This window comes from Patella vulgata, chromosome 7, assembly GCF_932274485.2.
Source record: "Patella vulgata chromosome 7, xgPatVulg1.2, whole genome shotgun sequence".
Classification (NCBI taxonomy): Eukaryota; Metazoa; Mollusca; class Gastropoda; family Patellidae; genus Patella; species Patella vulgata.
The window spans coordinates 45,246,922-45,273,439 of NC_065885.2; the positions used below are offsets into that span (position 1 = coordinate 45,246,922).

At 36.2% G+C, this 26,518-nt stretch overlaps 1 protein-coding gene across 2 annotated transcripts in view; it reads right to left on the minus strand.

The window, feature by feature from the left end:
* Nucleotides 1-14,768: 14,768 nt before the first annotated feature.
* LOC126828384 (zinc finger protein 862) overlaps nt 14,769-26,518 on the minus strand; it is an 84,549-nt gene continuing 72,799 nt past the window's right edge. Inside the window, exons 2-3 of one of the 2 annotated variants that reach the window (XM_050558162.2) lie at nt 16,374-16,561; nt 14,769-16,256 (exon numbers count right to left, since the gene is read on the minus strand). In XM_050558162.2, the coding sequence (XP_050414119.1) occupies nt 15,513-16,256; nt 16,374-16,561 (932 nt within the window). In that variant the 3' untranslated portion in view covers nt 14,769-15,512. Of the gene's footprint in view, nt 16,257-16,373; nt 17,018-26,518 lie in introns of those variants that run through there. The other variant, XM_050558164.1, reaches the window with a different exon arrangement.

Sequence of the window (26,518 nt, forward strand, 5' to 3'; positions counted from 1 at the left end):
TTTTGTAGGGCATATTACTGAAATACATTTGAATACCATAACCATACGGGAATTAAATATGAAAAATGGTGAGGTGTTTCTATTTCTATTACGCACGGCCTTGTATATTTTGTTGATAATTTATAAAGAAAAAACGATGTTCTGACATCACAAACTTTTCTTATTTCGGAAGTTCTGCATTCATTTCCTGCCGTATAAACGAAGACACGTAATTTTGAAGGAATATTACGGTTGTGAATTTGATGCCGAAGCAGGACCGGCAAGCTTTCATTCAATGTATTACGAAAATGCTTAATTTTCTAAGAAAGTTACTTACATAAATTTAAATGCCGTACGGGAATTAAATGTGAAAAATAGCGAGGTTCATAATACATATGGGATTTGACGAAACTTGAAATATAGGTTTATCCCCAAAAGATCTCGGCTGCTTACGATATTGGCATGTATCGGATCGAAAATTCATGGATTATGGCCCCTGATTGTACGAAAAATCGCGTTTTTAGCTTGTGGACCCTATAGAAGTCATATTTTTTATCCGATTTAAAAAACTGTATTATTATATCGCCGTTACACCCTAAGGACGGCTGAGTTCAAATTTCGTGAAAATCGGCCCAAAACTGACAGACAAAATGGCGGCCCTTCGTTCTGAAATAGCGTAAAAATATGGTATATCAAGGTTGTGGACCCTATAGAGGTCACAATTTTTATCCAATATTGTTGAAACTTGAAATATAAGTTTATAACCCAAAGATCTCGATTCCTTACAATATTTGTGCATATCGAACCGTAACTTCCTGAATAATGGCCCCTGACTGTACGAAAAATCGCGTTTTTAGCTTGTGGACCCTATAGAGGTCATAATTTTTATACGATTTGAAAAACCGTATTATTATATCACCGTTACACCCTAAGGATGGCTGAGTTCGAATTTCATGAAAATCGGCCCAAAACTGACAGACAAAATGACCGCCCTTTGTTCTCAAATAGCGTAAAAATATGGTATATCAAGGTTGTAGACCATATAGAGGTCACAATTTTTATCCGATTTGGTTGAAACTTGAAATGTAAGTTTATAACCCAAAGATCTTGTTTCCTTTCGATATTCGCACATATCAGACCGTAACATCCTGAATTATGGCCCCTGATTGTATGAAAAATCATGTTTTTAGCTTGTAGAGGTCACAGTTTTTATCTGATTGATAAAAAGATGTGAATATATCACCATTATACATCGGACTGTAACTTCCTGAATTATGGCCCCTGATTGTACGAAAAATCGTGTTTTGAGGTTTGTGGACCCTATAGACGTCATAATTTTTATCCGATTTAAAAAACCATATTATTATATCACCGTTACACCCTAAGGACGACCGAGTTCGAATTTCGTGAAAATCGGTCCAAAACTGACAGACAAAATGGCCGCCCTTCGCTCTCAAATAGCGTATATCAAGGTTGTGGACCCTATTGAGGTCACAATTTTAATCCTATTTTGATAAAACATGAAATGTAAGTTTATAACCCAAAGATTTCAGTTCCTTTCGATATTCGCGCATATCAGACCGTAACTTCCTGAATTATGGCCCCTGATTGTATGAAAAATCATGTTTTTTGGCTTGTGGACCCTATAGAAGTCATAACTTTTATCCAATTTAAAAAAAACGTTTTAGAATATCACCGTTCCACCTGAGTTACACCCTAAGGACGGCTGAGTTCGAATTTCGTGAAAATCGGCCCAAAACTGACAGACAAAATGGCCGACGTTCGTTCTCAAATACATGTAGTGTAAAAATATGGCATATCAAGGTTGTGGACCCTATAGAGGTCACAATTTTAATCCGATTTTGTTTAAACTTGAAATATAAGTTTATAATCCAAAGATCTCGGTTCCTTTCGATATTCGCACATATGGGACGGTAACTTCCTGAATTATGGCCCCTGATTGTACGAAAAATCACGTTTTTAGCTTGTGGACCCTATAGAGGTCATAATTTTTATCCGCTTTTAAAAACCTTATTATTATATCACCATTACACCCTAAGGACGGCTGATTTCGAATTTCGTGAAAATCGGCTCAAAATTGACAGATAAAATGGCCGCCGTTCGTTCTCAAATAGCGTAAAAATATGGTATATCAAGGTTGTGGACCCTATAGAGGTCACAATTTTTATCCGATTTTGTTGAAACTTGAAATGTAAGTTTATAACCCAAAGATCTTGGTTCCTTTCGATATTCGCGCATATCGGACCGTAACTTCATGAATTATGGCCCCTGATTGTACAAAAATCGCGTTTTTAGCTTGTGGACCCTATAGAGGTCATAATTTTTACCCAATTTAAAAAACCGTATTATTATATCACCGTTACACCATAAGGATGGCTGAGTTCGAATTTCATGAAAATCGGCCCAAAACTGACAGACAAAATGGCTGCCCTTCGTTCTCAAATAGCGTAAAAATATGGTATATCAAGTTTGTGGATCCTATGGAGGTCACAATTTTTATCTGATTTTGTTGAAACTTGAAATGTAAGTTTATAACACATAGATCTCGGTTCCTTTCGATATTTGCGCATATCGAATTGTAATTTCCTGAATTATGGCCCTTGATTGGAGGAAAAATCACTTTCTTTTTAGCTTGTTCTCTATCCATCTCTCGAAAATGGGTTACTACTACTATTACTACTCCATTGGGTTATTCTTAAGAATTGTCCGATTTTTTTTTTTTTTTTTTGAGAAAAAAAAAATGTGAAATAAATTCGTTGTCATGTCGAATCACTTTTTGTTTAATGAGTTATATTATCAAACCTTGAGGTTGGCTCATTGTCTTAATAGACCGGATGAATCTTTGACAGCACATCGGCATGGATGTAGGTGAATTTCTGGCGTTATATCTGAAATAAGTGAAACTACAAAAGAGGCCTGGCTAGCTTTATCAATTATTAGACGATGTAATAAATTGCAAACAAGACAATTAGGGCATAGTAGAGAGTATCATCTTTCGTCAGGAAGAGTTGATCCGCCAAAGTTATTTGTTCCACAAGAACAGTTGCAATATTTAGTTGATAAAGATCTGTAATTTGTAGAAAATAAAATAAATTTAATAAATAATAAAATATCCCCGAAAAGAGGCGTTTCACTGGGTTGGTTTCCAGAATATTATTATTTACCTTTTCAATTGATCATGATAAGGTACCGTAGTTGTCATCGCAAAACATGCAGTGGAGTCTACCTGTCAGTATTAAAATCTAGTGGATTATGTAGTTGTCATAAACATTGACAGTAAAGACATAAATTATTTGTTCTTTTCACATTAACTGGGAGTTAAATAATGCGAAACTAGAAACAAAAATTATATCAATTAAAATACAACTAGAAACAAAAAAATTAATATATTAATTAAAATACAAGGCAGGCCTAATTAGGCCTACATGTACCTCTCCGACGGTCGGATGTTATCATGTTAGTAATAATTATTTAATTTTAATCATTAGCATTTTATACTTTGGCAAAGCGGATTTTTTAAAAACAAGTATGTGGTCTTCAATAAAAATACAGATGTGACGTCATCTTTTGATGTTGGCGTATTAGTACTTCTAACACCGTTCGACTTTCAGGGAATGTAGCTCGTCGATGTGTGTTCTCTAAATATATCCATCCTTTCTTCTTCCAAATATGTTTACAATTTATCTCGCTTAGCTGTACCGGAATCAAGAGTAGACAATTTTGTTCACTCTGCCCGCTTTCTCCACCAAATAACACCGTTCGAATTTCAGGGAATGTAGCTTGTCGATGTGTGTTCTCTAAGTATCAGAAATGAATACAGATTCTTGGAATGGATGATCAACACTTTATTTCTGGAGCAAATAATTAACAGCAACAATTTAACAACTTATAATTTCATATATATCGGACCTCCAACTAGTATGTTCCCTAAGCTGGTCTCTCCAACTAATGTCCTCATCTAATTTCGTTCGTTCGTTCGTTTCTGGTGTTTTACGTCCACTTCCACCTAAGGTGATATCGTAGACAATCCTCATCTAACATACATTTGTCTATTTATACAAATCAGTTACTTAGAAAGTGTTGACATAAACATATAATTATTGAAGGGTTAAGACTTAAGGCATTTAAAACAATAGTTAGATGAGACTTAACAGATCAACCACTTTAGTTGCCAGCCTGTCATAATTTAACTGACAGGTTAATTGCTGCCTGCCTCTAATGACTAACCAAGCATATTAATGAAAATTAAAATATAGATTTGAAATTTAAAACAGAATTGAAAATAATAAAATAACATATGACCTAGACATCGGTCACACTTCAAATAAAGTACACCTTTATGGTACCTACAATTAAACAATTGCCTTCAAATAACACATTACGTTTAATATTGTTTTATATAATTAATTAATCACCGGGTGTTTTTATAAGTCAAAATGCAGTAGGGTTACAGGGCAGTGAACGTCCACGGCTGGCCCCCAGATCCATTCACTTGATTTGACATGCTTATTGTTTGAAATATACGTGTAGCCTATTTTGTGTGTCGTGTCCACGGGTTTGTATTGTGTAATTGTTTATGTGTTATGCGGTCCCCCTGCTCTTACTATTCTCTCAGCTAACGGAAGAACTCCAAATGCACCAGCCGCTAATATCAACGTAGATTTATGACGTTGTGTGCCCATAGTCCCTATCAGGGAGCATTCATTTTAGTCCAAACGATAAAAACAGATGAATTATGACATCAACTTCGGCCGAACTCGGAAACACGCCCCTTTCCTTATAAGGTCAGTTAGATGGGAGAAATTGTGATAGTTGAAAATGCAGTGGAGAAAATCTGATAGTTGAAAATGCAATGGAGAAAAAATCGGATAGTTGACAATGCAAAGATGAAAAATTTACAGTGAACTTGCAGTGGCGAAGAGTAGAGAGGGAAAAAACAAAACTACATTTTTACATTGTTAAATTTTGTCGAACAATTTTGTTTTATGGTAAATACCCATTAAAATGTATTAAGTGTTAGGTGATTTTTACATGTGAAAAATCTCGAAAATGGCCATTTTTACCATTTTGACTATGATAATTTTGCAATTTTAACCATGATATTTTCCCTTAATATGGCAACGATTCGGCTCCATACAGGATTTGAATATTTTGTCGACATGTGATTTTTAATTGTGATATGAATTCCTTCTGTTTAAATAATGATAAGAGTTATGCCCCTATATTTTCGGTAAAATGTCAGACAAGAAATATTTTGAAATCCCATCACTGCTCTAGACATAATGAACAGAAATTATTGAAATTAAATAGTCTTCATTTTTTCACTAATTTAAATCATGCATATAAATTTCACAAAGATTGGGTGATAACTTTTGGCGTTGGAGCGTTAACAAGGTTCAATAAAGTGAAACAAGGGCCATAACTCTAGATGTAATAAACAGAAATTGCTTAAAGTCAGTAGGCTTTTTCGTTTCACTAATTTGAATAACACATATAAATTTCAAAAAGATATGATGATAACTTTTGGCGTTAGAGCGTTCACAAGGTTAAACAAAGTAAAACAAGGGCCATAACTCTAGAAGTAATAAACAGAAACTGCTGAAATTCGTTTCCCTAATTTAAATATTGCATATAAATTTCACAAAGATCGGATGTTAACTTTTGGCATTAGAGCGTTTACAAGGTTCAATAAAGTGAAAGAAGGACCATAACTATAGACGTAATAAACGGAAATTATTGAAATTAAATAGACTTCTTCATCTCACTAATGTAAACAACATATATCAATTTTAAAACAACTGGATGATAACTTTTGGCGTTACAGCGTTCACAAGAAATTGTGGACGATGGACCGACGGCAATATACGTCCACATTTCCATGTGGGCATATAAAAATGACAAATTTCTCATAAAGAACAGTGAATCGTAAGAAAAACATTATTTTGACATGAATTAAAGTAATGGTGGATTAGGTTACCCCCCATCCCTGTCCCCCAGCTTAGTATAAGAGCTATCTAAATGTCTTTTGACCAGAAACAGAACCTCGAGCACTACTCATTTTATTCTTCTTCTTGTTCTTTTGAGTGGGCTTTAAAAAAAAAAAAAAAAGCAAAAGTCTCACATTCTCACACAGTTAAAGGACAATCGATATGAAACTTGGCATGCCTCTTCAACAATTGTGCATTCATACTTCCTGCATGTGATTCTCAAAGACAAATTTTGACCCCATAATTTTTAAAAGACTGGAAATAAATAATAAAGCCCCAAAAGATCATTAATATCTCTGTTTACTGTAAATTTTAACATTTTTATGCCTGAAAATTTATCTAAATTATTAATCAGACATTATTAACATGAAAAGGCCATATTCAACTCTCGATGCCATCTGATGTCTCCGATTTTCATTTGATTTCAATCCGATCTGCTGTTCAATGGCCATTGATGATTAAATGCAAAATAGGATAATGGAGACTTTGTTCCTTAACCGTTACTTAGCGGTAACAATGACAATCAAGGCTTCTGTGATTTTAAAATAAGGTTTTCTCAGTTTAGAGTGATGAAATTCAATAGGCTTCTTCGTTTCCCTAATTTAAATATTGCATATAAATTTCACAAAGATCGGATGTTAACTTTTGGGCCATAACTCTAAACGGAAAGTATTGAAATTAAATAGGCTTCTTCGTTTCACTAATTTAAATAATGCATATAAATTTCAGAAAGATAGGATGATAACTTTTGGGGTCAGAGCGTTCACAAGGTTAAACAAAGTGAAACAAGGGCCATAACTCTAGAAGTATTAAATGGAAATTGCTGAAATTCAATAGGCTTCTTCGTTTCCCTAATTCAAATATTGCATATAAATTTCACAAAGATCGGATGTTAACATAGCGCTCCCGTTCTTGGGCGGTCGGCAATAGTTCCAGTTTGAAGCACTCTCATTCTAAGATTAATTATTGTCTGGCGTGAACAATTAAAGGCTCTTGCAACAGTGACCACAGACTGACCAGCATAGAGCCTACCTATAGCACGTAGACGTTCTACATTTGAAAGGTGTGGCATTTTCTAACAAAGATGAAAATAACAATTTTAATTTGTTTTCCAGTTCAAGTTACGTGTGCGTGTTCAGTTTAAGCAAACTTGCATCGATTGACCTCACGAGTTTGTGTTTGCACGTGTTTTTCAGGTTTTTCATCTTTATATGCTCAAAAGTCACGTGATCCACGTGACTTTACAATTTTATGAAATTAAAGGCTTCTTACTACTTACTATCGTTAGAAACACTTTAAAATTTATTTGACTTACCAGAAAAAAAAATTTGTTGAAATTCATCAGTGTCAAGTTTTTAAGTTGGCTGAGTATATAAGAGCGAACGGCACTACTCTTCCACCGCCCCATCTTGAGAATAGCATCCTCCGAATGGCCATTAAGAAAAGCGGATGTGGCAGCACCAATACGAAATGAATACAATTTATAGCGAGAACTATCCAGACCCACAAAATCAACCAACTTAGTCAATCTAGAATTTAAAAATTTAAAAACCCTGTTTACATTACAAATTTTAAGCGTACCAGGTACGGCACGCTTCTCATTTTTGTAGTGTGAAGGGGTCAAACGTAAGCGTGCCGCGCCTGGTACGGTGCCAATCCGGCTCACTGAAGCGAGGTAGTCTCGGAACGGTACCAGGACCGGCTCACTTTAAATTTTCGTAGTATAAACGCTAACCGGTCTGAGCACGGATTACTGCGCATGCGCCAAATGAACCTTGACCTTTTTCCCCTCAAACTTTGACAACTCTGTCATCAGTTCTGTCAAAATGGCTGCCCAAACTAAATCAACCATCATAATTGTTTCCATCCGGGTAGTTTGTATAGGGACTGAAATTAACTTTTCTGTGAAGCGTTCTACATTTAGCGTGCTTGGCACGGTTATGAGACCGGTTATTTTAGAGTAATGTAAACGGGTCAATTTCTTGAAATTTATCGCGGCCCGGTACCGTGCCCAGAACAGCACCCTTATCGCGGCCAACTGTAAACGGGACTTAAGATACAGATGAACCATCAGGCCACTGAAACAAGGGGCCTATAACACAGGGAGAATTTCGGAAATATTCTAAAAGAAAGCAAGAAGCACAGCTAATTGTAGATATATGACATGAGCACTGTAAAACCAATTCAATTGGGGTAGTAGAAGACTTGTGCCTATTAAAATGCAATGATATCTCAACCGCCTTTAACAGGGTATCCGAAAAAGAAAATTGAACATGTTGGGTTTGTACTATTTTGTTAATATCAAAACCTGCTTTAAGTGCCAATTCGCCAAGGCGTAAAAAGCCCGCAAAGCCAAAGCAAAAACGGTTTCAACAGAATTTGATGAGATAATAACCTAAAAGCTAAAGGAACTGCTTGCAATAACTGAATTAAAATCCTATACGTAATTGGTAATCTAGACTCAGATGGAACATGTAACTTATTTATACCCCTTTTAACAAATTTTTTACCATAAACGAATTAATTGTATCAGGATAACCTAAAGATTTTTGAACAATAATGCAATGACCGATACATGAGAAGCGATAGTGCTCGAAGCAAAACCTGATTCGAAGAGAAAAGCCAAAAAGTTAATAATAACAACATTCGGGATAGGAAACTGTGGATTTGAAGAAAACGAAGTACAAAAATCGGTAAATCTGACACAATCTCTTAAATATGATGACCGTGAACTTGACGATAACGCTTGCCCAATTAACATATAAGCTGATGAACTCAGATCGTCAAAAGTTCTGGTTGTAATATCTGAGGAGTAGGATCCAACCATGGCGCCCTCTCTCTTGCTTCCTGAAAGAGGAATCGAGATAAGCAATCAGCAACAAGATTAGTTTTTCCTGGTATATGTTTTGCACGTATCAAAACATTAAATTTTAATTGATGCTAACACCAAACGACGAATTAAAGTCATTATTGCAGGACATTTGGAGGTGGATTTATTAATAACATATACAACGCATTCATTATCTGTAAAAAATAATAACTTATGATTTTTTAACAAATGAACCCAGTGTTCAATTGCTAATACAATCGGAAATAACTCCATGACATTAATACTATAATCAACCATTGATGAAGGCCATTTTGCTGCAAACCATCTAGAACCAAACACAGCCGAAAATCCTTTTGAGGTAGCAGCATCGGTATATAACTTTAAAACATCTGAACCTAACCAAGCATCATTAAGAAACATACAACGACCATTAAAATCATCCATAAATTGAGACCATGCCTTCAAATTTTATAACTTTTTCAGTGGGAAGACGACTAACCATCGCAACCGAATCTATTTCAATACCATAAATATTGATTGTTGTCACAGGATAAACTGTTTTTGATTCCTTAACAGGAATACCTAAAAATTTGGACAAATCAAGAAAAATTTGAAGCGAATGTAAACAATCCGCAGAGTTGGGAAACCCAACAAAGAAAAAATCATCAATCATGTGACTCATGGAGGCTCCATATTTTGCCTCCATAACCCAATGCAGGGACGAACTAAATCTTTCAAAGGTTTGACAAATCATACTAAGACCCATTGGCAAACGCTTATCGGCAAAATATAATAACTCCTCGCCCAATTGAACTGTAAATCCCAACAACTCATATCATTTGGATGGATTGGTAATAAGCGATAAGCATCTTGAATATTAGCCTTAGCCACTAACGCGCCTCTACCTTTGGATTTTACAATATGAATGACTTGATCTATTGACTCATACTGTACTTTAGTGAAATGTTCTGATACGCCTGAGTTAATAGAATTATTGAGCGGAAAAGATAAATCATGAATCAAGCGAAACGCCCCCGGCTCATGTTTGGGTATCACACCCAACGGTGAACAACGCAAATTTTGGAAGGGAGAGAGTGCAAACGGACCCATAACACGAACATGTGCCAACTAATTATTGATCTTTTTCACTAACATCTCAATATGACTAAAACATTAGGTATGGTTACGAGCTGCTGAAAATATTCTTTGACCCGTAAATGGAATGTGAAAACCTTCAGTAAATCCAGCAACTAAAAATTTTCGTTCATCAATATTATAACCCTCCAATATCCCCCCACAACCTACTTGGGATTACTGGCGTTGAAATTTCGTTTGTTGCCTGCACTAGTGGTCCGAAATGAATAACGGGACTGTGATCTAACACCCGCCGGGGGTGGAGGAATTGCGATTGACTGGTATAGGCACTTTAGAAGCCGAAAGGGAAGGATTATTAGTTGAATTCTTGGATGAGGGCAAAACGGAACGGATTGGCGAATTTTGAACATTGTAAGGCTGATTCCTGCGAGTTTTAGCAAAACACTGGAAAACTGAATGGTTAAAACCACATCTAGAGCAAACGTGAAAAATTACAATTTGGGCGATAACAGCCCTGCTGAGAGTTAAAAGCCCAGCAAACCCGTTTGGAAGTAGATGCAAGAGGATATGCCATACGGGAAGATCTTTGTAAGGAAGTATTAATGTGAACCCCATACAAAATCGTGGCATGAGCCAAAGCTCAGCATATATATGGTCCCATGGTAGCAATTGGGATTGACGTAACAACCTAAATTGAGAATCATAAGTCTGAGCCAACTCAGTTAGTAACGAGCTATATGTTAGTAAGCTGGAGGCCAAATTAGGCGTGCGTTGGACCAGAATGTCCATGAAAATTGTAAACGCACGTTGCCACTGGTCAAAACTTAATTCTTTAGAGGTTTTGGGAGTAGAGGAAAGTTTAAAAACTGGGTCCTCCCCAGATTCCGAAATATTGATTGCTAACTGAGTTGGCACATTCCCACCAGCTAACAATAATGAAAATTCGATAAATTTATCAGCCCAGATATTATGTTTGATTTTTTCAGAAAGGTGCCTTGATACGGACATGTCCACTGGCTGCAAAATATTATTTATTAAGGATGGTTGGGTAATATGACAAGGGTTATGGACGTAACGGCCAAAAGCAAAAACGGCCAAAAATTTCTGGTCGTAACGGCCAAAACATTTTATTGGTAATAGTTTGATGAACCAAATATTCAAAAAACATAAGAACATAAACAATTTTAATATATTGTATTTTTGAAATGACATAAATTATCTTATAACAAAAATAACAACAAAAAATAAACATGGAGGCATGTGTACAAGATCCTATATCTATTCAACCAATCATTTTAATTCAAAAGCGGAAGAAATATCAGGATTGCGATGTCTTAAAACACAATGTATTTGTAACACTTAAATTGGCACGTACATTATCTTATACATATGATTCCAGACGGTGGGGGTGGGGGATCCATTTGTCAATCCAGGACTATCTACATGTATTCTACAGGTCCATGGTGACGGGAACATATCCATAAGACCATGCTGGCACTCAAATCTCCATTTTCATAATCTCCAAGCATGGTAAGCTAGATAATACTTAATTTTTGAATAGTCTGTACATTTAACATATACCTTATATGTTATTGTTTGTCCTTATTGTCTGGTTAAACACACTCCAAGATGACATTTTAAAAAGGCTATGGTCAATTCACATTTTAAGTCGAGCGCTCGAGATATTTAAGTCGAGCGCTCGAGATAATTAAGTCGAGCGCTCGAGATACTAAGTCGAGCGCTCGAGATAATACAATCGAACACGGGTCAACCGATGTTTTAATCTGTATAATTTTGTGCATTATTTAATGATAAACTTGCAGAATAAAGGTATTCATTCGTTCGTTTTTACAGCCCATCCAAAGCTGCAGTGACGGAGCGCCCCCCCCCCCCCCCACACGCACACATTCACTCCATCCCATGCTCATCACCACCACTAAATATTTCCAGTTATATTTACCCCCTTCCAAGTAGGGAGTATATCGCATGTTATTATACGAATCAATAATTATATATAACGAGGTTAAAGAGTTTTGCTAGGAGAGACTGACACTTCCTCTTATCTAGAAGCTCAGGTCTGATCCAAGGATATATATTTCATATGTGTAGGAACTGTTCATTGCCTAATTTACCATGGCGCAAGTGGCGCGATCGTGCCGGGCTTCTACATTCACCCCCACTATCCAGCGCCCAAAATCAATAGTTGCCGCCCTTATGCCATAAGGAATACATAATAATATGCCAAGTTCCAAGCTGATCCATTCAGAATTGCGGCGTGTATACGGTAAATACAAACAAGAGCATCGCTAAGGCTGCAATATACGTCCACATTCCTGCTTTGATTGATAGTTGCTGTCCTTAGGGTATAAGTAATAAGTATACCAGGTTCTAAGATAATCCATTCAGAATTGTGGCCTTCGGACTCTGCCCCTGGGGGTCGGGGCATTCACCAAAATCAATAGTTGACACCCTTAGGCCATAAGGAATACATATGCCAAGTACCAAGTTGATCCATTCAGAATTGCGGCCTGTAAACGATAAACACAAAGATTGGGCGTGGCTCTGACCCTGGGGGTCGGGACATGCATTTGTTGTCCTTAGGCTACAAGGAATACATATCCCAAGTTCAAAGATGACCCATTAAGAATCGTGGCCTGTAGGTAACAGACAGAAACACAAAGAAAAAATGGGTGTGGCTCTTCCCCTGTGGGTTGGGCAATCCCAAAAAAAACAATAGGGGTCGTCCTTAGGGTAAAAGGAATAGGTATGCAAAGTTTCAAAAGAATCTGTTAAGAATTGCGGCCTGTAGATGACACACAAACACTGGACATGGCTCTGTCCCAGGGGGTCGGGCATGCACCAAAAATAATAGAGGTCAGCCTTAGGGTATAAGGAATAAGTATAAAAAAATTTTCAAGATGATCGATTAAGAATTGCGGGCTGTAAATGACACACAAACACACAAAAAGAAAATGGGTGTGGCTCTCCCCTGGGGGGTGAGCATTCACCACAAACAATAGGGATGTTCCTTAGGATAGAAGGAATAAGTATGCAAAGTTAAGAAATGTGGTCTGTAGTTGACAAATAAAAAAATACAAGAAATGGGATCATCCTTAGGGCATAAGGAATTCATATGAAATTTTTTCAAGATGATCGATTACGAATTGCGGCCTGTAGGCGACACAAAGACACACAAAAAGAAAATGGGCGTGGCTCTGCCGATTGCTGGGTTGGGCATGCACCCAAAACAATAGAGAAGTTTCTTTGGGTACAAAGAATAAGTATGCAAAGTTTCAAGACGATACTTTAAGAAATGCGGCCTGTAGACGACAAACAAACCAATACAAGAAATGGGCGTGGTATAAGGAATAAGTATGTAAAGTTTCAAGATGATCACTTAAAGGTCACCGGAAAAGCATCAATTTTAGTCCTACTGCACATAGAACTAGAAATGGGCGTGGCTCTGCCCCTGGGGGTCGGGCATGCACCAAAAACAATAGGGATCTTCCTTGGGGTATAAGGAATAAGTATACCAAGTTTGAAGAAAATCCAGTAAGAATTGCGCCCTGTAGGCGACACAAAGACACACGAAAAGAAAATGGGAAATGGGCGTGGCTCTGCCTCTGGGGGTTGGGCATGTACCCCAAACGATAGGGATGTTCCTTAGGGTACAAAGAATGTGTATGCAAGATTATAAGTTAAGAAATGTGGCCTGTAGACGACAAACAAACAAATACTAGAAATGGGCGTGGCTCTGCCCCTGGGGGTCGGGCATGCACCAAAAACAATAGGGATCTTCCTTGGGGTATAAGGAATAAGTATACCAAGTTTGAAGAAAATCCAGTAAGAATTGCGCCCTGTAGGCGACACAAAGACACACGAAAAGAAAATGGGCGTGGCTCTGCCCCTGGGGGTTGGGCATGCACCCCAAACGATAGGGATGTTCCTTAGGGTACAAAGAATGTGTATGCAAAGTTTCAAGATTATTAGTTAAGAAATGTGGCCTGTAGACGACAAACAAACAAATACTAGAAATGGGCGTGGCTCTGCCCCGGGGGGTCGGGCATGCACCAAAAACAATAGGGATCTTCCTTGGGGTATAAGGAATAAGTATACCAAGTTTGAAGAAAATCCATGAAGAATTGCGCCCTGTAGGCGAACCACAGACACACACACACACACACACACACACACACACATACATACATACACACACACACACACACAGACAGGGGCGACGGCATAATACGTTCACATTATGAATGTGGACGTATAAAAATGTGCGTGGGTCTGCCCCTGGGGGTCGGGACATGCAGTTGTCGCCTTTGGGCTATAAGGAATACATATGTCAAGTTCCAAGACGATCCATTAAGAATCCTGGCCTGTAGGCAACACACAGATACACAAAGAAAAAATGGGTCTGGCGCTGATCCTGGGTTCCAGGCAATCACCAAAAAAAACCCCAATAGGGGTCATCCTTAGGGTATAAAGCAGTCGACACACTAGCCGAATGATTCTGCCGAATCGTTCAGCCGAATCATTCGGTGTCGAAATTCGCCTAGTGTGTCCTGTTTGAATTATATTCGCCTGGTGTGTCCGCTTCGCCGAAGCATTCGGCCGAATATAGAATTCATTAGCCAATCACCACTCATATCGAGAAGTCACGTGATAGATTGAAGACATAGACGCCGCCATGTTTAATCATGTGACGTGAAAGGTGATGCAATCGACAGGTTGAATCGGGCGAAGCATTCGGCTAGTGTTTCCACCCATTCGGCCGAAAAAAATATATAATAAAAAACACATATTGTAATAGCATAAAACAATTTTATTTCTTTTACATTCTTAAACAACTATATTTACAATTTACAAAATCCGTCTTTGCTTTACAGTAGCCCAATTGGAAAAGGATTTATGGAGATCCGGTTTATTTTTAGTTAAGGTGATGGACATCAAATTTGATAATGTGTTTGGTTTCAAACAGTTTCTGCTCTCTGTTTTAATTAAAGTTTGCTTACTAAAACCTCGTTCACAATCAACGGTTGCAACCGGTATACACAATAATCTGTTAGCAATTTTATTTACATTAACAAAATTTGATTTTTCATTTAGGGCAAGTTTCAACACATCATCAATTCTATCGATTGGACAATCAACATATTTTAAATAACCCCTGAAAGAAACAATCTCTGATACACAGTCATTAACATCAAGATCAATTGTTTGAAAAAAATTACCTAATGACCTAATATAATCCATATCTACATCACAATTTACATCAAATAATCTACACAGTTTATTTAAAATAACACTATCCCCTTTTTCCTCAAATCTACATTCTAAATTATTAACAACATTGCTTACAAATTTCATCCCTATCACCCTAGCATCTTCCCTTTGTTTTTTCCCATCCCTAATTTTTTGATCATTGTACAAAAAATGTGTCAACATTAACCGTTGTTGGGACTGTGTCCAATCAATTTAAAATATTGATACCGTAATTCTCTGATTCTATGCCTTGTAACTGAGAAATGGTTGAAGCCAATAGTGGATTTACATTTGAAAAAACAATATCACTTCTCTGGTAGCATTTGGACAATCTACAGAGTATTGGCAATACATCTGACAAAAAATGAGTAATGTATTGATTTCAGCAAACCAACAGTTTTTGGAGAATTATCTTCTAACAACACAGTTATTAAGCTGGAATAGTTTCTGAGTAATGCAGTTACGGATCCCTCAAATGATAACCACCTGGTATTTGATATTTGCTTTAACCTGGTACCCGAATCAGCATTAACAGAGGCAAGAATTTCCTGGATTTTTTCAAGTCTGGATAGGTTTTTGGGTGAATTTGAAAAATATTTATATGCACCGGATGAACATAAGGCAAGTCTATGCGCAATACAATGGGTACTCAACAATCCTGGAACTATTTCCTTAAATCGTGTTGTCAGCCCACTCCTACTCCCAACCATAACTGCAGCACCATCAGTAGCAATCCCACACATTTTTTTCACATCAAGTTCATTTTCAAACAGTAAGTCAGTAATTTCTTTGAGAATTTTATCAGCAGTTGCCCCATCCGAAAGTTTTCTGATCCCCAAAAAGTCTGTTCTAACATTATTACAAAAGATATATCTCACATACACTATTAAATTTTGGTCCACTGAAACATCAGTTGATTCGTCTAATAAGATACTGTAATAGTCTGATCGACTTAAGCGCTGTCGAAGATCTTCACGTACTGTGTCAGCTATTGCTGCCTGAAATTCTTGGACACTTTGGTTATGAGTATACGACGTGTGCTTATCAACTATCAAGTCTTTGAATTGTTCAGCACCCTGAAAAACATAAAAAGGAGCAAATTTAAAGCGAGCGAGAACAGCAGGCATGAATGGGCAAATTTAAATAAAAGAGAGGCATAGATCTACTAAGTAATTGAAAGTTTTGTAACTTACCTGTTGTAAACAGAGTGAATTCAAATCTGACAGTAGCGTGTTCGGTAAGTCATGCTCTGCCATGAATAGGACATTTCTCATGGCTGATAATATAGCTTCTTTTGATTTTGACACCGATTTCTCTCTGGCCTTTGCCATGTCATTGCCATTTTCAATTATCAATACCGCTTCTTTGTGACTAGACGGACCTGCAAAAATAAACATTAAATTTAATACTTGGTCATCGAAGACAGGATTGATATTATTGAGTCGTAGATATTCTGTAACAGGTTTATCACCCTAAGATCTCGGTTCCTTTCGATATTCGCGCATATCGGACAATAAATTCCCGAATTATGGTCCCGATTGTACGAAAAATCGTGTTTTTAGCTTATGGACCATATAGAGGTCATAAATTTTATCCGATTTAAAAAACCGTTTTAGTATATCACCGTTATACGCTAAGGATGGCTGAGTTTGAATTTCGTGAAAATCGGACCAAAACTTACTGACAAAATGTCCGCCCATCGTTCTCAAATAGCGTAAAAATAAGGTATATCAAGGTTGTGGGCCCTATAGAGGTCACAATTTTTATCCTATTTTGTTGAAACTTCCTTAATTATGGCCCCTGATTATACGAAAAATTGCGTTTTTAACTTGTGGACCCTATAGGTCATAATTTTTATCCGATTTAAAAAAAACAAAAAAAAACGTTTTAATATATCACCGTTATACCCTAAGGACGGTTGAGTTCGATTTTCGGGAAAATCGGCCCCAAACTGACAGACAAAATGGCCGCCCCTCGTTCTCAAATAGCGTAAAAATGTGGTATATCAAGGTTTATAACCCAAAGATCTCAGTTCCTTTCGATATTCGCGCATATCGGACCGTAACTTCCTGAATTATGGCCCCTGATTGTACGAAAAATCGCGTTTTTAGCTTGAGGTCCCTCTAGAGGTAGCAATTTTTATCTGATTTAAAAAAAAATGTGTGAATAATCGCGGATACCGAGCTTAACTTTCCTGGATTATGGCCCCTGATTGTTCGAAAAATGTCATTTTTAGCTTGTGGATTCTCTAGAGGTCACAATTTTTTCCACCATAATGAAGGTTGAATTCGAATTTCGGGAAAATCGAAATGAAACTGCCCAACAAAATGGCCACTCTTTTACACAAATTGTGTAAAACTATGCAATTGGAAGGTTGTCGACCCTCTAGAGGTCACAATTTTTATCCGATTCTGATGAAACTTAAAACATATGTTTATATCCCAAAGATCTCAGTCCCTTTTGATATTTGCGCATTTCAGACCATAACTTTCTGGATTATTGCCCCTGATTGTACAAAAAATCCCGTTTGTTTTTATTTTGTTCTCTATCCATCTCTTGCAAAATGTGGGCGTATCCTGCTTGGCAGCCGCTGGTTGAATTTTAATACAATTATAACATTTTTAACATAAATAAAAATAACAATCGGATTTCACAGGAATGATGGACACTGAGCCTTATTTTTATGATTGCCCTTATGTACTATATATTTATTGTTTATGTGCACTTTATATTTATTGTTAGTGATAAACAGTTACCTATTTTTCTGACATTGTACAAATCTTTTAATAAATAATATTATATTACTCAATAGGTTACCTTTTATATGTCTCTGACATGGAAATGTGATCATTAATCGTTTGATCTGTCTACAATTTGTATTTGTTGTTACATTTGTGTTAACAAAGAACATTATTCAATTTCGTTTATCTATTTCTAGAATTATGAATATTGCTGCACTTTCTGGAACCAACAAGTGTATTGAATTTCAATAATGTTCTTTAGTTACCTGTATAGTTATGCTACTTAACTTTGCACAACATTGTCAATACATTCTGTCAGTAACAACGAACTTATAATCTGAAATTTACACATGTTCTTTAGCTTACTGTTTCAATGATGCCAAATGAATTTCAACAGCTATTTTAAACTACTTGTAGAACTGTGTCTCTTGTTCAACTTTGTCTTAAACCTTATGAACACTTTAATCACAAACATTACCATCTCATTACTGTCAAACATATATATATATATATATATATCTTATTAAACTTCTGCAATTTATATTTATACTACTACAGTTAACCCCCATGTTCAACATTAACAATCATCAAAGTATCCCCTTTGTCACTACATTATGAACACTTAAATCACAAACATTACCATCTCATTACTGTCAAACATATATATATATTATTAAATTTCTGCAAGTTATATTTATACTGCTACAGTTAACCCACATGTTCAACATTAACAATCATCAATTATCCCCTTTGTCACTACAATGCTAAAAAAATTGTTGACAATATTTCACATTTAATTTGAATTATTCCCTAACATACCATTGCGTAAAAACCTTGCAACACCAATAGATGTTACCCTATAATAGTAAGTGCAGGTAAGATTTTTTTTTTCAAATTCGTTATGAAACATTGAGATAAGGACAACCCCCTTCAATTTCCCTATTCTCCATTACTCTCTTGCAAAGAAGTTGGCATACATGTATCAGCATATCTTACACGGTAGCAAATGTATACATTGCTTGGAAGACATCATTGTGGAAGGCACCTTATTTGAGGCTGGCACTCTACTTATTTCTGATTTCCCTTTATTTATTTTATTTTAACAATACCAACACAATGAAATAATTATTTGGTGTTTGCCCTTCGCTACATCATATAAGTTATGTTATACAATGCAGTATTCATTTTATACGTCCACATTGAAATGTGGTTGTATATTGTCGTCGCCCCAGTCCGTCGTCCACAAGCAATTGTTGATGCTCTAGAGGCTAAAGTTAATTTAACTGTGTTAATTTCATCAATTGTCATAAATAATTCCTTCTACCATCATCATGAAGTTTGTACAGGTCAGCATAACATCTTCAGGAACAATTTGCAAACGCATCTCTATGCTATGGTTTAGTTAATAATTTCAGTGAAATTTTCAATGAATCGGTATCATATGAGACTAGATCCCAGTTTGTTTACATCCGCCATTTGTATCCAACCGACATGTCAGCCAGTCCAGCAATTTTGAATAAACAACTCCACCTAAACAGTCCTAGGACTAACTAGAAATCAGCCAGATTTCTTCAAGTTTGGGAATGTGACCTCAAAGACATGTTGAAGAGAATGCTGCCATCAACTTCTCAAAGACAATAAATTGTAGCCCAATTATTATCTATTCAGATGGTGTATTGTATAAATGTCATATTACACTGCTCTATCTTTAGAATGTAAAAGTTATATGGGTTTGGAATTAGGTTCTATGAGAATTTCAATTCAAATTGAATAAGAGAATAAGAAAAACTAATCAAATTAAACATAGAAATAAACAAATTTAATAACTATTTAATATATTATAATAATATTAGTATTTCTATGGTCCCAATCAAATAATTTTATTCGGATTATCCCCCACATCACATCGGTAGTTTTCTTCGGATTCGCTTTCACAGCAAGATTTTTCTTCATATTGGTCCCCACACCACTATTTTCTATAGATTGCCTCCCGCCCCTCAAGCAGGACTGATTTATAATGGTTCAGATTGGCCCTCACAGCAGCATTTTCTATAGATTGGTCCAAACAGCAAGATTTTCTATAGATTTGTCACAACAGCAAGATTTTCTATAGATTATTACAGCATATTTATTATTATTACAGCATATTTATAGTGCACCCTTTCATATAACGTGTTCAGGGGCACTTTACAAAGTAACAGTGTAATCATATAAAAAAAATAACCCAAAAAACAATCCAACAGTGCGGCTGATGTCCCCCACCGAAATCTCAAAATAAATAGATGACACATATTAATTAATCAAATTGATTATCAAGTATACACTAACTTTCGTCACTCTATCAGACAGAATCAAAGTTATCTTGTCCCAATGAAATTGCTTAGCTTCAGTCAAGACATTCACCTAATGAACATCTACATCAAGTTTAAACATTCTAGCTTGTGATTTTGCGCATCATTTATTTTAACAATGTCCATTAAAAGTGGTGGTGTGGTTTGATAGATATTGTTAGGGACCCGAGTAATCACCGGAATTCACCGGAATTCATTTACAATCACCGGAATTCACATATATTCACTTCGACCCCCCCCCCCCCGATTCCTCCCACAAAACTAATTTATTTTAAATGGATAATACATTATAATACAACGAATAACTATTTTGATCTCTCCACAGGCCAGATGAAGGCGCTGTAGGTGTATTTATTTGAAAGACTACCGGAATTTATTTCAAATATATATACTCTTCAAAAAAAGTAGGGGATATACAGAACTGCGGAAATGCACTGCTGTTTATATAAGAGGTAACCAGTGTATGTTAATAACAGGCCAATTGCCTACACATGAACATAAACAGTTCATATGGGCGGCTTATCTGACGGCCCCATTTACATGTAACTTGCAAAGAGATACACAGTCAAAAGTGAAATTTGACGTTTTGATATTTGTCTCAATAATGAGTAATTGCTCCACCAATCCTCAGACATTCAGCAATTCGTCGTGGCATGCTCCTAATCAACCGCCTAATCACGATTTGGGGCAATCTGACCCACTCCTCTTGCAGCGCCATGGCCAATTCTTGCAGTGTTGTCGGTTGACGTTGACGTCGACGAACACGTCTCCCGATCAAATTAAACGTAACACACTAAAGCAAAGATACGCTAAACAGTAAATCTAATGCAAGAACCGATAGGAAAGCAAACATGGATAGATAAACCAGCACGCGGCAGTTTTCATCAACCCTTCCCTGAAGTGTCAAATTTGACAATGAACCCCTCCCACGTGTTGGCGCTATTGCGTGTCGCATGTGGAGCTGAGAGGATCTGTTGGGGCGATAAGTTCTTCATCTGTGAACATACTCTCAAAGCATGTCAAATTTCCATAACTATTTATCATATCGCAACCTGCATTGGTATTTGCATTTCAATATCCCCTACTTTTTTTGAAGAGTATATATGCATCATGATTATGATAACGGGGGGGTAGGGCACGTCGAATTACCCAATAACTCCAAAACAACACCCAGTAACTCCAAAACTTTTGACTGTGGAAACACAAAATAACAATTTAGTTGAGTTTAAGAAGCCTCACTGCTTTGTGCCCAAATCGGAGGTTCATGAGAGATAACTCGTGTACATGATTTTTGTTTACAAGAAACTATGTATACTTTCGTTGCAATGTATTGTAATTAGTGATTGATTAATAGTTTATTAAAACAGTGGGGTGGATAGGTGAAATGGGCGTGCACTTCTAGAAAGAAGCATGAAAATTTGGCCATGGGGGTTTTGGGGTATGCTGATTTCAAAAATGGCGGGAACCACGGCGTTACTCCAGCCGTTCCCGCCAAAAATTGAAAAATTCAAAATGGCCGTCATAAAACACGTTCTCGTCCATAAAATTTCTGTAAGTGCACCGATTTCAATGATCTTGGTGTCTATACCTATGTTTTTGAGGTCAAGAAATCCAGTAAAACACATATTACATGCTTTGCCACTACATGTATTTGCGTAAAGAGACGGGGCAATACATATAGTGGCAAAGCATCTAATATATATACCAAATTTTAGATGACACTTAAAATATGCCTTGATGGTCGACGGATCTGGTATGTGTATCTATATCGGACCGCAGCATCTTGAGTATGAACCCTGCACGAAGTTTCTGGCCCAATTTTAGATGAAATTTAAAATATGCGTTAGGGATCGAAATATCCTGGATTGGTTTGAATTTGGTGAGCATCAGACCTACAGTTCGAGAGTAATCCTCCTTTTCCAAAAACATTGTGAACGCGATACAGGCTATAGTTTTTAACAGATTTTTTTTTTTATCGAATTAGGTTATATCCCCTTAGCCGAAAACCCCATCAGTGTTCAACCTTTTGTAACCTACCTTTAACAGATTTAATTCTTGTTCGATGTATATCATTGGGGCAATGAGAGAATGAGCGTGTTCCCTGACCTTCTGTTCCGGAGTTATCTCCCTTTTCCGAAAATCTTATGGACCTAGGAGCTGTACTTTTACATTTGACGTTTCATTTCCTTTTTCTCAATCCGATTTCAAGTGAAATGAAATAATGTTTATGAACAAACACAAAAAATAACTTTGCTCTACTTGCGTATTTCCAGATTACTTAAATAATATCAGAATAATTTACTATTGCACATAAAATACTTTATTTTTCTTTAGAGAAAATAATAGCCTAATTTTTCTGTCAAAATTGCAGAGAATGATTTACTTTTGTACCTACGTTTGAAAGAAAAATGTCATGTTTTTGGGTTATATAAAAAAGGCACAATTTCACCTGTCCTCAATGGGCCACAATATAGTAAACAGCGCCACCGGTTACCATAATGAGAGTTAAATTATGACTTATCACATCGGGTTAAAAGGGAGTCATAATTTCAATGCTCATTATGCTTACAGGTGGCGTTGTTTACTATATGGTGGCTCATTGGGGACGTGTAAAATCTCGCCCTTTTCATAATCCGTCAGACATGACAACATTTTTTCTGTCAAAACTAATAAAATATTTTACGTACAAAAGCAAATTATTCCAGATGTTTCACATGAATAAATAGGCTACTTTGTCGTGCATTTGCCCTAATATGACCATATCGATTGATTTAGCCTCTTTTTTTTTGCAATATTCGTTCTTGATATTTTTGAGAGAAGTAATAGGCCATTTTTTCTCTAAAGATATATGAATTATAAGTAAATTATTCTGATAATATTTAAGTAATATAGAAATACACCGGTTGAACAAAGTTTTGTTTTGTGTTTGTATTGGTTTATAAACAATATTTTATTTTATTTGAGATTGGATCCAGAAACAGGAAATGATAATTCAGATATTAAATTACAACAAAGCCCCCCCCCCCCCACACACACACACACGACATGGATTCATTGAGCAAGCTACGTCCACATCTATGCCAAAAATGGACGAATAACAGTGAAAATCGATAGGTCCTCCCCCAATTTTCCGAAATGCTTCACATCGAAGTTGAAAAATATCTTTTAAAAACTGCAGCTTCCGTCGAGTTTACACAGATTTTCCGCAAAGGGGGGTTGCAGAACGCTGAATATCGATAGAAAGCTAAAAATAATATCAAAAATACTTTACTTGTGTGCGTAAACGATACGCTAAACTAATCATTACCTTTTTATATTTATTTATTCATTCTCGTGCATGACGTAATGAGTTCTTACTAAATTTTCCGCAAAGGGAGGTTGCAGAACGCTGAACATCAATAGAAAGCTAAAATAATATCAAAAATACTTTACTTGTGCGCGCAAAAATATTTCATAATTTTGAGAGGAAAAGATACACTAAACTAATCATTAACTATTTATATTTATTTATTGACTCTTGTGCATGACGTAATGAGTTCTTACTAAATATTTTATTGTTCTTTTAGAAACAAAATAGGAAAAATCAATCAATATAGCAGTAATAGGGAAAATTCATGACAAGGAAGCCTATTTATTGATTTTAAAAATATCTAGAATAGTTTACTTTTGTACATAAAATATTTCATGATTTTTATCTGTCACGTTATGAAAAAGGCGAGATTTTACATGTCCCCACTCAGCCTCCATACAATTGTAACCAGCGCCATCTGTTACCAAAATGAGCTTAGAATTAAGACGCCTTTATCGCGTAACATTTGTGAAATGTCAAAAGATTAACGAAACAAAACATACTACAGTAAATTAAAAGTAATAATGGAAAGAAAGCAAAATACAAATTCTAACTGAAATATTTAACCTGCGGCTGACAGGCAGGATACGCCTACATTTTGCAAGAGATGGATAGAGAACAAGCTAAAACAAAAAGCGATTTTTCGTGCAATCAAGGGTCATAATTCAGAAAGTTACGATCTGACGATATGCGCAAATATTGACAGGAACCAAGAACCTTGGGTTATAAAGATATATTTCAAGCTTCATCAAAATCGGATCAAAATTGTGACTTCTAGAGGGTCCACAACCTTGATATACCATATATACTCAAAGCCATTAAAAACGCAATGCCTAATTCGTGAAATATTTCTGGTAAACGTTTTCTTGGGTTTTCTTATCTTGTGGCACATAGGTGAAACTTGTGATGGGTCTCTTTTTGTGGAGTTCTGGGTTTGAACCGAATATCAGTTCTCGGTAATGAACTTTGTTCGTGCAAATGCAAAACTTTGTCTTTTTTCACGATTTTAAGCAGTCCCATGTCACACGTTTTGCACTGCATTCCCTGAACTTTAGCCCTTTAAATACAGATCAAAATTTCAACATTCATCACTTCGGAAAAATGCCACGCGTTACACAATTCTTATCCGATTTTGACGAAACTTGAAATATAGGTTTATCTCCAAAAGATCTTGTTGCTTTCGATATTGGCATGTATCGGATCGAAACTTCATGGATTATGGTCCATGATTGTACGAAAAATCACGTTTTGAGTTTGTGGACCCTATAGAGGTCACAATTTTAATTCTATTTTGATGAAACTTGAAATGTAAGTTTATAACCCAAAGATCTCGGTTCCTTTCGATATTCGCGCATATCGGACCGTAACTTCCTGAATTATGGCCCCTGATTGTACGAAAAATCGCGTTTTTAGCTTGTGGACCCTATAGCCGTCATAATTTTTATCCGATTTAAAAAAAACAGTTTGAATATATCACCGTTACACCCTAAGGATGGTTGAGTTCGAATTTCGTGAAGATCGGCCCAAAACTGACAGACAAAATGGCCGTCCCTCGTTCTCAAATAGCGTAAAATATGGTATATCAAGTAGTCCGGGAGCCCAATGAGATTTAATCAAAATATTGAGCCCAAAAGGTTTGAGGTCTACCACACATATTTTACCCCTAGATCATTTTGGAAAGCCAAGTCTTAAGTTTTGTAACCTGTGCATATACCTGACTGGGAGTTTTACACTTAACACTAAGTAACAGAATGCATGACTTAAGAGCATACAATGTTGTGCTAATGCTACTTAAGAGCTTAATTAATTAGCCCTAATTAGTGAACGTAATTAAAATTTAGAGTCCATAACTGAAACAAAGCCTAAAAGCTAGCTAACCAAGTCATGAAACCAAAAATATCACTTAAGAGCGACAAAAGTTGAACAAACCTTGCTTAAGACTCGTTCAAAGGTGACAAAGGTGAAAGGTCACTAATGAATGACCATAATTAAAATTTAAAGTCCATAACTAAAACAAAGCCTAAAAGCTAGCTAACCAAGCCAGGAAACCAAAAATATCACTTAAGAGCGACAAAAGTCGAACAAACCTTGCTTAAGAGTGGTTCAAAGGTCAAATTTTAGGTCACATAATGACGTTTGAGTGTATTTGATTAAATTGTCCGGGATTATTTTTCTTTCTAAAACCATAACTGCACAAAATGACTGCTTAAGAGCATGAAATGCTGTACTAATGCAACTAAAGTGCACATAAGATGGGCCTGGAAACTTTGAGATACGTGTAGCCAATGGTTACTATATCCACTTTACGGCAAGTTCACGCCAATCTGGTAGATTTAAAATGGCTGTTTCACACACCCCACCACCGTCAAAAACAGAACAAAACAAGCCGTTCAATTTGAATTGTTCGCATATTTCACCAAACATAATAAACATGCATTATGCAGGAGCTAAATCTGTCAGTTGCAGGTATTTCATAAGTTATATCTTATATGTTATATAATCTATTAATTAGACATGTATTAACATGTCAAGACCATAATCAACCCTCGATGACATCTGATGGGTCTGATTTTACACAAATTTAAACCTGATCTGCTGTTCAACAATGCTTGGTGATTAACCGTAAAAATGGATAAGCGAGACTTGTCTATTATCGTTACAACATTAACAATGACAACTAAGTCTACAGTGTTATTGAAATGAGTTTTTTCTTGACTCAGAGTTCAGCAACTTGACTGAAATTATCAGCATATTCTCTTGACATTATCTATTTTTAACCATTATAGCGCGAAGTGTCAGCTCTTTATCCAATCTTTCACAATGACGCTTAACAATTGATTAGAATATACAATAAAACAAATTCAAAATTGGGCATATTACTTTATACTCATATTACA